This window comes from Xiphophorus couchianus, chromosome 8 (genome assembly GCF_001444195.1).
Source record: "Xiphophorus couchianus chromosome 8, X_couchianus-1.0, whole genome shotgun sequence".
Lineage (NCBI taxonomy): Eukaryota > Metazoa > Chordata > Actinopteri > Cyprinodontiformes > Poeciliidae > Xiphophorus > Xiphophorus couchianus.
This window is the reverse complement of record NC_040235.1, coordinates 14385227-14398324: the sequence shown is the minus strand read 5'-3', so window position 1 is coordinate 14398324 and position 13098 is coordinate 14385227. Positions and strand designations below refer to the sequence as shown.

Genomic DNA, 13098 nt, shown 5'->3' with positions numbered 1-13098 from the left:
AGAGTTAGTCTGGCTCCCCCTGGTGGTCTCTTTGAGTACAAGCACTGCATTAAAGTGAGTTAAAGCTTTTTCTTTCAGCTACACCTCTTTATTGCATCCTCTTGATTAGAACACACTTTATTGCCTTCCTAAAATAGTGACAACCTGTTAATGTAATTAAGTGCAGTGAAACAGGGCTGACTCAACAAAGGACCATTGTGACCAATTAAGCAAATGGGCTTTACTGACTGGACAGAAGAAGAGTGACAGCAGTAAAGTCGTTAAGTATTCAACTTATCTGTCGGAAATGTTTATGAGGCATCTGCGTTTCTTTAAAGCCATTAATTACCTCCCGACACGTAATGAATTACAAAGACACAGAGGTGTAAAGGTTCACTGATCTTTGGTTTAATTGGTATCTGAAACAGTGATACAAGGCACCATGTTAATTAGCAAAATGAGAAATGCAGAGAAGGAGACAACATAAAAATCATGATGTGGTCTGAAGAAGCGGCGCTGAATGTCGCTGAATGTTTCTATTCGCCTCCACACAGCTCCAGCAGGATTTTACGGTAGTCGCCCGATGTGTCTCCCTAAACAGTGAGGATTTAAAAGTTATTGCAAATAATCGAAAACTTATTTTCGCGTTACTTTTATGCAGATGAGAAAACAAAACAAAAAAAAGAGGCAGCCGGTGTGGGAGAAATGAACAATAAATCTTCCACAGATTAAAGGGCTCGCATTAAATAAAGCTGGAATTGCAATTATCATAATTAGATCATGGCTAATGGATTGCAAAGCTTAAGCTCACCACAACATGTCCCTGCCCCTCACCTTGATGAAGGAGTGTAGAGACTTTCCATATATCTTCTGGAACTGACTCTTAATGTCCAACATGTCAATTTCAGCCCTGGAGACCATTATTCTGATGAGGACGCTGTCTGTGGTGCCCAGACCCTTGATGAGAAAGACAGAAACTACATGTAGGTTGTGTTCACAAAAAAAAAAAAAGATTTGCAAGAAGAATTCATGTCATAGAAAAATTATAAAAGCCTTATCCTTTTTGTAACTTGTATTTTTATTTTAATGAATTCATTTCTTTCCAAGTTTGGTATGCAGCCTCTCTGAGCCACAATCTTATGTCAGATTAGATAGAGAGCAACTGAGGGCAATTTTCAAAAATTGCTGCAGATCATTAACTGGATATAGGTCTGAATTTCATTTTTAGCAAATAAATAAGCTCTGATTTAAAACATTTCGGTGGAGCCGTGGCTGCATGTTCAATGTCTTTCCATTTATTAACAAGTTTTCTTTCATGACTTTCATTTATAGTTTCCCTGACTCTGCTGCAGAAAGGCGTTCCTACAGTATGATGCTAGCACCATCAATGAGGATGAAGTTTCCACTGCAATGTTCAGGTTTCACCAGACAGTGTTTTCTCTAGAATGAGACATTAAATTTTGGTCTCATCTAACCAGGACTCCCTCTCCTGCCTTTATAGGTTATAAGAAACTGTAAACAGAACATAACTGGTTTAATATTCTCCACAGTATCATGTTTGTTTCTTAATATTCTCTCATAACCCTCTGAGGACGTCAGAACAGCTATATTTACACTGAGATTAAACTAAACTCACACATTGATTAAGTTCCACTATAATATCTCTTCTTAAGGCGATTGCTTATCCTGGATTTTTTTAGGTAAATTAAGGTTAAGGGAGTCTGAAAACAACTGAAAGCCAAGCTTTTCAGGTTTCTATTTATAAAAAAAAAAAAAGAAAACCATGTATTAATTTTTTTCTACTTTTAAAATTATGGACTAATTTGTGTGCCACGTAAACTCCCAAAGGCCTTATCACGGCCTGTGGATGTAACATGACAAATATGAAATAGTTTAAGCAATATGGAAGATACAGTATAATTACCTTCATTGACTTGTATAGCCGTTCAGCAAAAAATGCTGGTTTACTCTTAATGCATTTCACTGCAATCAGAAAAAAAAGTTAATTTTAGTGTTTATCACACAAACATGTCAAACTGAAACTGCAAAACATCAAAGACAAACATCACTAATAATTCTGTGTAAATGAAAGTGTGACACACGTTGCTGATTGAAAAAAAAACGTAGCTCCATCTATCTGTTTTTAAAGCATTCCTGACAGCCTCAATCTCTCAGTATTCAAGACTCATAAAGGTTTGTTGCTCCAAGGAAGAATGCAGAAGAAATAAAAACCCTTTTCAGGTTTAAAGTTAACCTTCATCAGCACAAACTGGAGAGGGAAATTCACATTTTGTGGTATCCAAGGTGAGCAACATATGAAGCATATGTGCATATCTGATCTTCATTTTTGAGATTAAAAATTAAAAACAGCATCGACACAAGAAATTCCCATGTCAGTTCAAATGAAATTCTTAAAACCAGATGATTTTTAAAACCTTACCCTGCAATCTAAAAAAAAAAAATCAAAAAGTGATTGGAATTCATTTCATTTTCAGGTGAGGACGTGAGAAAACCTGCTCTCATGATCTGATGAGCCAAAATGTGAAATGTTTTATGGAAATCGTGCAGCTTTTGGGAAGATTCACTGAGCTCATTATGAACACAGAGATGAAAGCCAGCATATGTATAAGGGCTCATTAGTGCATGAGTACCTTTCACATCTGTGAAGGCATCATGAAGTCTGAATGATGTATAAATAGGTGTTACAGTAAAACCTGTTATCTCTGCAGCAGTCACTTCACAAACTAATTAACCACTAACTCATTTTATATACCAGCTTCTGATGTTCAGAACTGAAATAAACAACCATACAAGATTACGCTTAATCTGGAATTAATTATAAAAGCTTTGTCTTCTTGTAAGTGGGGAAAAAAATCCTATGTAAGCGTTCAATACGTTACCTTACTCTTTCTTTTATTCAATCAAATGTGTTTTTATTTGAAAAGGAATTCAATGTTTTACACTTTTCACAGAAGGCTAAGCTATAAAGAATAAACTCATTTTCAATAGGAATATGCCTTCTGATGAGACTCTGTTAGATTAAATGTGCCTTTTGAAAATAACATCTTTTAAGCAGGCACTGATCATACTTTTCATTAAGTCCACATTTCTTTCTGATCTAATATTATCATCTAAAATGATGTGCATTCACTCTGTTAACTAGTTAATGGAAATAAAGGCATGGAAACATCAGTCTGTCTGCAACTAATCTGCAGTATATAATGTGTTTCACTTACATAAGCAAAATTATTCTTTAATAGACTAATATGGCAGTCAATATATGCCAGTGTGATGAAACATGTGTGAAGAAGCTGACCTATGGCAAGAAAGACGTCTTCCAAGGAGCCAGACATCTCACTCTGGATGCTCTTCTCAATGTCCTTCCCAGAAATCTTCTGGTATTCCTGAAACACTGGAGCAGAAAACAATATGATGAGGATTTATGGAGTGGGATGCTAATTATTATGAGCTGTTTAGACACCGATTTATGGATTAAGAGAAATTATTAGACTTAATGTTTGCTCAAACCTGCCACAAGAGGTCAGTAAAACCTTCACAAGCTTTTCCTAATGCCAGTTTTGTTATATAATAAAAAAAAATAACTGCAGTTCTTATTTTGGCAGGAATACCTTTCAGCAGATGGTTTCTGTTCCTAACGCACAGCACTGTGAGGAATTTCACCTCATCTGTGCCCCAACGAGCCTCTCCAGCCTCATAGATGTCCTATAAACCCAGAAGTAAAAATGGAAGTTACATGGGATTTAAATAATAAGTATTATACTGAGAGTTTTATTTAAAATGAAGGTATTAACCTTCGCATCCTGAACAGCCTGGGCGTCGTCCACTTTATCGCTTTCATCTCGTCCAGACTGCAATCCAAAAAAATCCACATAAAATAAGCAAATATACACAGATAGTCAATGTTTCTCTTTCTGTACAAGCAGTAAACCCTTGGTAAGAAAGATGCTACTCAATGTTATTTTTGGAAAATAACTTGCAAATAAAAAATAAGTTATTTTATCACTCAGTTTTGTTTACATAATCAAGTGAATGCCTAAATAAATTGCTCTAAAACAACTTTCAGTTGCTGCTCCGTCATTAAATGAAGCATTGACTGAAATGACAATGATATTAATGTAAAATATCTTCTTGTTCTTTTACTTAAAACACCTCTTATAATTACCTCTATATACCTCTGGGGAAAACAATGCAGAAATCTTTAATAAATATAATTAAAATACATCATTTTTTTGTTGCATTAATATAATTTCACAATAAAAAACACTGTTAGTTTTTACACTTTCTAGAAAATTACTTGTGCGCCGGTTTTTGACTTCTGAACTTTTCCATTTCATTATTCCTTTGGGGTTTTTTTTTTTATTGAGAAATAAATAGGATCAGAAATCCTTTCCACTCTTATTCAAAAGATGCAAATATGGATATGCAAATATGTGTAGAATATGAACGATAATAAAAAAAACTTTCCTGTCATGTCTGGAATCTGGTGAGACTATTTTTCATAAAGCAATTGTGCTAGGTTTTAGTCATAATGACAACAGAAACCATCTAAATGATTGCAATTAAAACATTATATAAATTAGTTCTTCATACTTTTTGTTGTCCCCTTCAACAGCAATGGCAGTTCGATGTCTTTTCAAAGATTTGTGGATTAATTTATCAAATTTTATTGCCGTTCAGTGCAATTTAAAACAAGAACATGTGTGCTAATGCTCACCAGAAAGGAAATGTTTGCAAGAAAATAGTTAGTTGCATAGATATGCTAACATTTGTGGTTGATGTCATAAAATGTCGAAAGACCTGGAACTGTAACAAACAAGGCTGTATCAGGACCAAATTCATCTTTTGACCTCATAGTGAGGAGGAGAGAAAAGTGTTCAAAGAGAGATTGGTCTCTCATGGTCGCCAAGTCTCCATAACAACCATTTATTTTAAGACTTTTTGACACCTCTTTATCAAGGTTGCCAGTAATTATGAAGAGCGCTTCATAACACCACAGATTAAATGAATATTATTGGAGCAAACTGGGAGGCTGATGTTTGCTTACCGTGAGCAAAGAGACCAAAACTCTTTTAAACATCCCAGAGGTATCCCCAGACACAGCATCCTCCAGGGTCTTCCCATATTCTGCAGCGAAAAAAAGGAACAAATTATGTAAATTATTATTTAGTTTAGCTTTATTTTTAAAACAGCCATTAAAACATGTTATATTTAACTCCATATGGTGAGATAGACACCAAATACATAAAAGCAAAGTTGAAAACAATGAGCTCCCAGACAGAGAGCAACTCATATCATGAATAATTTACAACTTCCACTGCTTTCTGATAATGGGCCTTTAGAGGCCGCTGTGCAATATCATATGTCATATATAGGCTCAGGAAACAACAGAGATGCAGTAGCTTAATGTAAGAAAGTCTGCTCATGAGAAGTGACACAGTTACCTCTCTTATAGACCTCGTTGATGGTTTTAATTTCATTATTGCTTCTTGAAGCCAGAATATCAATGAGGCAGGCCTCCTCTGTTCCAGCTCCCTGTAAAACAGAAAATTACTATTTAGTTACTTAAATCACAGGAAATGAGCTTAAAGTATAACTTTAAAGGTATTTTACTACTCCTTGTGAGAAAGTATCAATCTGGTTTGTAAAAGGCCGTTTTCTTTCTACATGAAATACTGTACATGGCATCTTTGAGCAAGAGAAACTGGAGCAACGAGTTCACCTGCTGAGAACAACAAGTTTCAACTAATGAAAATGAAAGAGGATATTCTCAAGCATTAACTATCATCTAGGGACTAAGAATGTCTTTCAAGAATGACAGGGATCAGCTTTCATAGTTCCTTACTTTTCCTGGCTCAACTTTTTAGAAGTTTCCGTTTGAGTACAGAATATTTGCCTTGATGCAATTCATCTTCCGTCCCCCCCCACAAATCAGGAACAACGGCGAGATGATGATCAAAAGTGAGGCCAAGGGGTATTTCCTGGTTTTTTGGCCTTTTGACAAACTAAGATCAGTTCAAATCTATGATATTTTGTAAAATGTAGTTATTTTACAAGTACATCTCTTTAAAAGTCAGATTTTCTTATCGGTGATTCTGTCATTTCACAAAAAGTTATACGTCTCATTAATTTGTTCATTGTAAAGTTAATGAAGGTAATGTAAAAATTCCCTTTTTTTCTCAGAAAGTCAGATTTGTATAATTCAAATAATGGAATGAAAATGTAAGTGTAGAAAATCAACTTTTCCACTTTTTTCATACTTATACAGACCTGGAAACATTAAAAGAATCAAACTACATATTGTCAGGAGGCACTCTGTATATTTCATTCAGTTATTGTTTCTAATATCTTAGACATAACAGGAATGACTAAGAAAACATGCAAAATATCAACCAATGGCTCCTGTAATTTTGTATTTATTATTCATTTGTGTTTTCTCATCATATTTTGTAGCAAAGTGCTGAAAAGGTGCCTAAAAAGTATGGATACAACAAACTATCTGACCATAAAATCGTCTCAAAAATGTTAACTAACTGAGTAATCCTGACCTTCATCGCATTTCTCAGCTCATAGGCATCGTAGACGGGCGCTAACATCAGCAGACCCAGAACAACGCTCCTGAAGTTCCCGCTCAGCTCTGAAGACAGATCATCAGCCAGGTCCTAATGGGACGAACAAAGGGAATAATATTGAGTCATTTTCCAGTTCTATCATAAATTCATTAAGATTATGATTTATCTTCTAGGGACCAGACTTCCATAATCTCTGGGCTCCCCACTAGAGGGTGTGGTTTTTGGAAACATTTTGTGAACAGTGCAGCCGTTTAGCACAGCTGACCACATGTGGGTGTCGCCAACATGACTCACTCTTTCTGCTGCGCTCAGTCTTTGCTTTTCCTGCAGTTCCCTCAATGGATTCTCAGAAAACGTTATTTAACCTCTTACTGGACACCATGTGAAGAGATCATCTTTATCTCACTATGTCAACCCCAAAACTTCCCTCTCAGTTAATATATTGATCCTCATTAATAACAAAACCAAGAAGAAGACAGTTGGCAGCATTCCTTGTTTGGTTTTAGTGAATGTTTATTACAGGAGGGAGCGTTCCCCTTTCCAGCCGACTACAGGGCTCTCTCTGTCTAAGGCTGTTTTTATAGATGGTCATTTCCAATTTGTTTCTGCTTTTTGGTCAATGATTAACTTGGACTTTATCTTTGCCCACACCTAAACAGCACCTGATAAGAGCATACACTGAAACAATAGTGACAGCACATCTCCACTGTTTGCTGTAGAGTTCATTTAGGGTGCTGTTAATCATTTTGAGGTCATCAAACTGTCGCTTCTCCATCTGCTTAAAATAATGTTTGTTCAAGATAATAATTCTGCTTTGACTCAGATGAAGATTGTGTTTGCTCTCACCTTCCCCACAGTTTGTTTGTAGGCCTCCTTGATGCGCTGTCTCTGGGCAATCGTACGGTGCGCCACGACGTTGATGATGGCCGCCTCATCCGTCCCTGAAAGCCACATCAGAGCACAGCACACCTTGTGAACAACTACTTAGACCCTTTCAGATGTTTTCTCTTTTTTGTCGCACTATATATTACACATCAAACTTTTGTTTTAATTAGATAACCTGAGTAAATACCAAATGCTGGGTTATTTTTCTGATTACTTCATTTATAATGGGAATAAAGCCATCAAACCGTACCTGGCCCTTGGTGAAAAAGTTATTTCCTTCTAAATCTAAATTGCCTTTGCAATCAAGCTTTCACAATAACTGTTTATCTGTCTTTTAAATCACGGTGGAAACATTTTGGCCCGCTCTTCTTTGAAGAATTATGTCAATTCAGCCACATTGGAGGGTTTTCAAGAAAGAGAGGCAAATCAGACTTAAATCCAGACTTTGACTAACTTTCATTTTCTATTTTTGAGCCAATAAGAAGTGGAAATGCTGGTTTTGAATTTGGATCATTGATCTACTGAATAACTTGTGCAGGTAAGTATATGGTGAAACTTATGGTCGGACATTCTCATTCGGGATTTTCTCATAGAATTGAATTAATGGTTTTATTAATAATGAAAAGTCGTTCAGCTGCTGAAGCAACAAAGGAAGCCCAGATCTTCCCATCACCATTCACATATTTCACTGTCAGTATGATGTGCTTTTCATGAAATGCTGTTGGTTTTATACTAACGGCATTTACATGTAATGAGATGGACACCTTTCAAAATGTTCTGCTTCTGTCTTGTCAACTTTTAGGACATATTCCCAAAAGTGTTGGGATTTATTGAGATGCTTATTGGCAAATTTGAGCATGCCCCTTTGGGTTATTGGGAAATTTTTCCCAACCACTTATATACTATTAAATCTACAACACTGACATTAACTACAGGAAGGAAGACCATCAGTAATTTACACATAGTTTTTGATTCATTTGTGACCATCTGGATGAGTCATTGATGAACTATTTGAATAATGTTGGTAGGCCTGCCTCTTCTGGGAAGGTTTAGACTGATCCATGTTCTCTTAGGCTTTTTTTCTAGTGATGAAAGTTTATGACTTCATTTCTCATCTGTTGGTGCAAGTTGTGTTTCTCTGGAGATATTTTAGCCTACTTCATGTTGTCAAACAAGTCCTACTTATATTAGTTCTTGATTATACAGGTCTGGATAGAGAAAAGGAGCCTCCAAAGACATGGTTAATCCTGGTTCATTTATGATTTAACAAGAGAACAATTATATTTTCACATAAGTGTAGTTGGTTTTGATGGCTGTTAATCCCCTAGTAAAGAAAACCATTTGAAATCTGCAATTCACATTTACTCTTCCTTTTTTTTGTCAGATAATAAAATTAGTTTCGTGATTTGAAGCATTTATATGTTAATTTAAAAAAAAAGGAAAAACAGATTAAATCTGTGGGGGTGCAAAAACTTTTTCACAACACTTTATTCGAAGTCCTACTTTTAAAAAAAGTATCTAAAGGAGATCCCTCCAACAGCCGTGTAGATAATCCTGACACAGCTGCTTGTTTGGGTTGGCATAGAAACCTTTTGTTAGCAAAAAGCAGCAAACTGGAGTCAGGAAAATCTGATTAGTCTAGTAAACTCCTAACAGCATCCACATTCCTTTTCAGAAATCTGACGCAGAGCAAAAGTTGGTATGAAGGTTTGTCACGCAGTTCTGACTGTATCAATTCAGACCACTGCAACCTACAAGGAGATCAGATTACTACTGCAATCTGCATGTTTAAGCAAAGTCATGGGTTTATTTTGTCTCCATAATGTAAAAACAACAGGATAAAGGGGAAAAAATGCTGAGAGTCTAAAATCAACAGCTGTGATTACAAAACAAGTGCTCAGCAACACTAAGATTTCCTCTAGAGCTTAGGAGGAGCAGACTTTTTTTCTTTCCATGGAGCCCTCCATGAAATCAGAGCTAGGAAAGAATGGACCATGAATAAAGTGTTGCTGTGGGCCACTCACCAGTTCCCTTCATGGCTCCTCTCAGCTTCTCGGCATCAGCTGCAGCATCAAAACCAGCCGCCTCGGTCACAGTTCCACGGTTTCCAATCTGCTCATAAATTACACATTTACAACCAGTTAACAATGCAAACAAATTAAAGTAAACAAAGAGTTTTTGGTTTATCTACATGTGATAAATTCTAAAATATACTTGCTTTGATAATTGCTTAAATACATCATAGATGCATATTAGCGTATTCCAACTACTGACATTTTTCACTTTGTTTTTTTGTTTCTTTTTTTAAGTCTGACTGTGATTTTTACCGATTCTGATTTGCTGCTAAGGACTATAAAGACAACAGGAAAAAAAGGTTTGTGGTGCGGGCGTCAAAGTAGACAGTGCTGTGTGACGCATATATCGAACAAAAATAGCTAGAGCCTTTAATATGATCCACTTAATAAATAGGAAAACAATTATCGGATATATGGCCACCAATCAGCTGATCAAAGAGAATTGAAAGATTACAGCCAATCGGTGCATCTCTTACACTATTTCTAGTTTGAAAAAATTATTATACAATTTTAGATTCCCAGTTCACTTGTAAATTAAATCTTTCCTTTATGAATTATCAGATTTAATTTTTCTATCAAACGTTTCCCATAAAGGATTGCTGAGATAAATGCCCAGTTTGATGCAGATCTTTAATGTAATGGGGGGAAAAAAACACATTCTAATTCAGAGCACAATCAGTTACCCAACTATTCATGAAATGAGGATTACATTTGGAGGAAACTAAGTGAGGCAATGAAATTCAAGAGCACTGTTCAAACTCTTAAAAATGGTGGAGGCAGCATCATGCAGGAGGATTACTTTTAGGGAGAAGTACAGGATTATTTCTAAATTCTTCAACTTATGTGGTAGGAAATTGTGACCATGCAACAAAATCAGTTTTCAAAATTAAGATCAGTACCATCTCTTTCTATTCCTGTCTCAAAAGGGGAAGAGACTAAAGTTTCACTTAACATCTTTAGCAGTTTAAAGTGTTGCAACTTGTGTAGAATGATAAACATAACCACAGTATCTGCCATATTTTAGGCTGATCTCCGTTTTAAACTCAAAGACAGAAATGTACTCATTCTACAAGCTGCACAAATAATAGTATAGCAGCACAACTACCTTTAGACATTAGGTCTAATGTTTAGACCTTATGGTCTTCCAAATACATGCAAATACTATTGGTGGTTACTATGCTTAGGAAAAGCAGCTTACAAAGAACACACTTACTGCTGCCATTTTTGAATGATGGTGTATCTGGTCTGGAGGTCTGCAGAGCTGAAATAAAGAAAACAACAAATAAATAATAATAAGCAGCTCATAGCACATGAAAGAGATTATAACAAAGTAAGAGGAAACGATCCAAGGAGGTAATAAGATGGTGCCAGGTCTGAAGGCTTCCCTTGTTAACCTTTGATAAATATTTAATTTGGTTTATTATCTACAAGGGGGTTTCCATCACACTCATAGGCCATGTGCTCTCATGTCCCATTTCAGTGCTGGTGCTGCACAATCCCATAAAGTGTTTGTTTGTGTGGACACATCTGTAATTACTCCCTTAAGAGGAGACATAATGGAAAGTCACTCCCATTACATATTTTAAAATTTAATATGAAATTAAAATGTAGCACTGCAGTTCATCAGTCTGCTGTGTGTGTAAACTAACAACACTTTGATTTATCTGTGATTAAAAGCTTATTGTACAAAACATTATTGGACTATATCGGAATATTTTATGGAGACATTTACATGACAGACACTGTGGTCTAAATTCAGGAAACAGCCACACAGAGTGGTTTGTTGTGAAAATATTCTACATGTGATCACAAGACATTTTTACACTCAGCATGTGTCAACTGCAAGCCATGACTTAGTTTATTCTGCATCTGGAACACAGACATTTATCCTGCAGGAAAACCTTCACATCAAGTTGTGTATTCAAATTCATGCAAACATGTAGCTACATGGTAAATGTGGCTTAGAGAAAACACAAGACATACATTTCCGTTTCCACCTATCACAAGAATATATAGCGTCGGTTCTTGGAAAGCAATTAGAAACTGGATTGTCAGGACTTAAAGACAGTAAATGAAGAAATTGAGCAATAGTGATACGTAGAACAATGAAGCGGAACTGAACAACAAAGTTATGACTGCAGTTGAAATCTATTCATAATCGCAGCGACTGTGTAATAATGAATCATCTTTTGTAGAGCCTATAAACTGTAAACTTTAATACAAAACGGTACCGAACGTATATGAGGAAGAAGACAACGATAACTTGGCATCGACGTCCCTGGGCACACCCGGCACATGGAAATCCAGTTGCATGAGGAAAACTTACAGTTACAAAGCGGAACCAGAAGAACTGTCAGTTTTGTCTCACCTGGTCTAAGAGTGCTTTCGTCCTGAAGCTCAACAAGAAGGTAGAGAGACAACAGCAACACACAGTAGCTTTTAACTGCAGCTCTGTCCACGGACCACCCACTTCTAACGCCATCTAGGCGTGTACGCCATTTGTGTTTACGTGCTGTGACTCCAGGGGGCGCCGTTGCGATCCAAATAGTCTCAACCAGTCATTTTGTCGTTCAAAACACAAACTTCGATGGATTTTGTTGGGATTTCATGGTGATATGTAGCAACCAGGTATAAATACTTAAGTAACTCTTTGAAAAAGATATTATGAAAAAACTCTACTCTTAGAAGTACAACCTTTTGACTCACCGCCGCGACTAGAGTCAATAAAGAATAACCTTTTTTCAAACAAAAATGCAAAGTCTTGCTTTTGCCTGAATTTGTTATTTGTAATGATCTTATATCATCATTTAAATCTTTGAAATAGTTTTCACATAACTTGTTTATAGTCCGATTACATTGTTTTTAAATATTAAATTAGCAGAACCCATCAATATCTCATTGGATCCCTTTTGCTGAGCCAAAAATATGTACAGAAATATCACCTTTAAGAGTTTTTTGTTTCACTTTTATTCATTCAATACAGCTTAGCTTTTAGCTGCGTATGTCTTCTTATTTTAGTTGCCCATGAGTTCTTAGGGTTTTTATAGAAGTCCAAGATTGCTCTGTGTTTAGTTGCAACAATCTTCTCATTTACTGTTCCCTGGTTCATTTTAATACTGCAAAAATAAATATTCCTTTATTTTTAATGCTTTTTACACCTCTTTACAAGAGTTTCCAATACATGGGGTCAGCCCAGCAATTATTTTTGCACAGGAACAAAACTTATATTTTCAATTAAATAGTTCAATTTATTGTGAACATTTGAATGAAATTACCTTCAGGATTATATTCCTGTAATTTTGTTGCAATACTGACAGCACCAAGATTTTTTTAGATGTATTACTGCACAGATGATACAGACAACAGATGAACATATATAATACTGAAGAGTTCCCACCACCAGACCAAAAGGCAAGGGGTAAAACATGTTAAACAAAGAACCTGTGACAAATAGAAAAAAAGACAAAGATAAAATAAGAAACCAGAAAACATTTCTGCAATGCCATAAAGCTGTCCTTCCTTCAGCTGTTGAAAAATGGGATTTATGCCCAGTTTCCTCACTCTAAATG

At 35.9% G+C, this 13098-nt stretch overlaps 1 protein-coding gene across 2 annotated transcripts; it reads right to left on the bottom strand.

The window, feature by feature from the left end:
* Positions 1–365: 365 nt before the first annotated feature.
* anxa4 (annexin A4) lies at positions 366–12045 on the bottom strand. Of its 2 annotated transcripts, none has more exons than XM_028025088.1 (13): positions 11898–12045; positions 10743–10790; positions 9479–9566; positions 7416–7510; positions 6546–6659; positions 5442–5532; positions 5045–5124; positions 3792–3848; positions 3609–3702; positions 3296–3391; positions 1904–1962; positions 814–936; positions 366–572 (listed from the first exon to the last, which is right to left on the bottom strand). In XM_028025088.1, exons 1-13 carry the CDS (start codon positions 12009–12011, stop codon positions 516–518), a joined length of 1116 nt encoding a protein of 371 aa, XP_027880889.1. In that variant the 5' UTR covers positions 12012–12045; the 3' UTR covers positions 366–515. The 2 variants fall into 2 exon arrangements, with proteins under 2 accessions (XP_027880889.1, XP_027880890.1); XM_028025089.1 differs by lacking the exon at positions 11898–12045 and adding an exon at positions 11761–11841.
* Between the last annotated feature and the right edge of the window lie 1053 nt (positions 12046–13098).

Excerpts from the sequence above, each read along its gene's own strand:
- anxa4 (XM_028025088.1), bottom strand. The coding sequence starts at position 12,011 with ATGGCGTTAGAAGTGGGTGGTCCGTGGACAGAGCTGCAGTTAAAAGCT. Across the intron at positions 9,567-10,742 it reads ATCATTCAAAAATGGCAGCA|ATTGGAAACCGTGGAACTGT; the intron begins GTAAGTGTGTTC and ends ATTTATGAGCAG. Across the intron at positions 3,703-3,791 it reads AGGCTGTTCAGGATGCGAAG|GACATCTATGAGGCTGGAGA; the intron begins GTTAATACCTTC and ends CTGGGTTTATAG.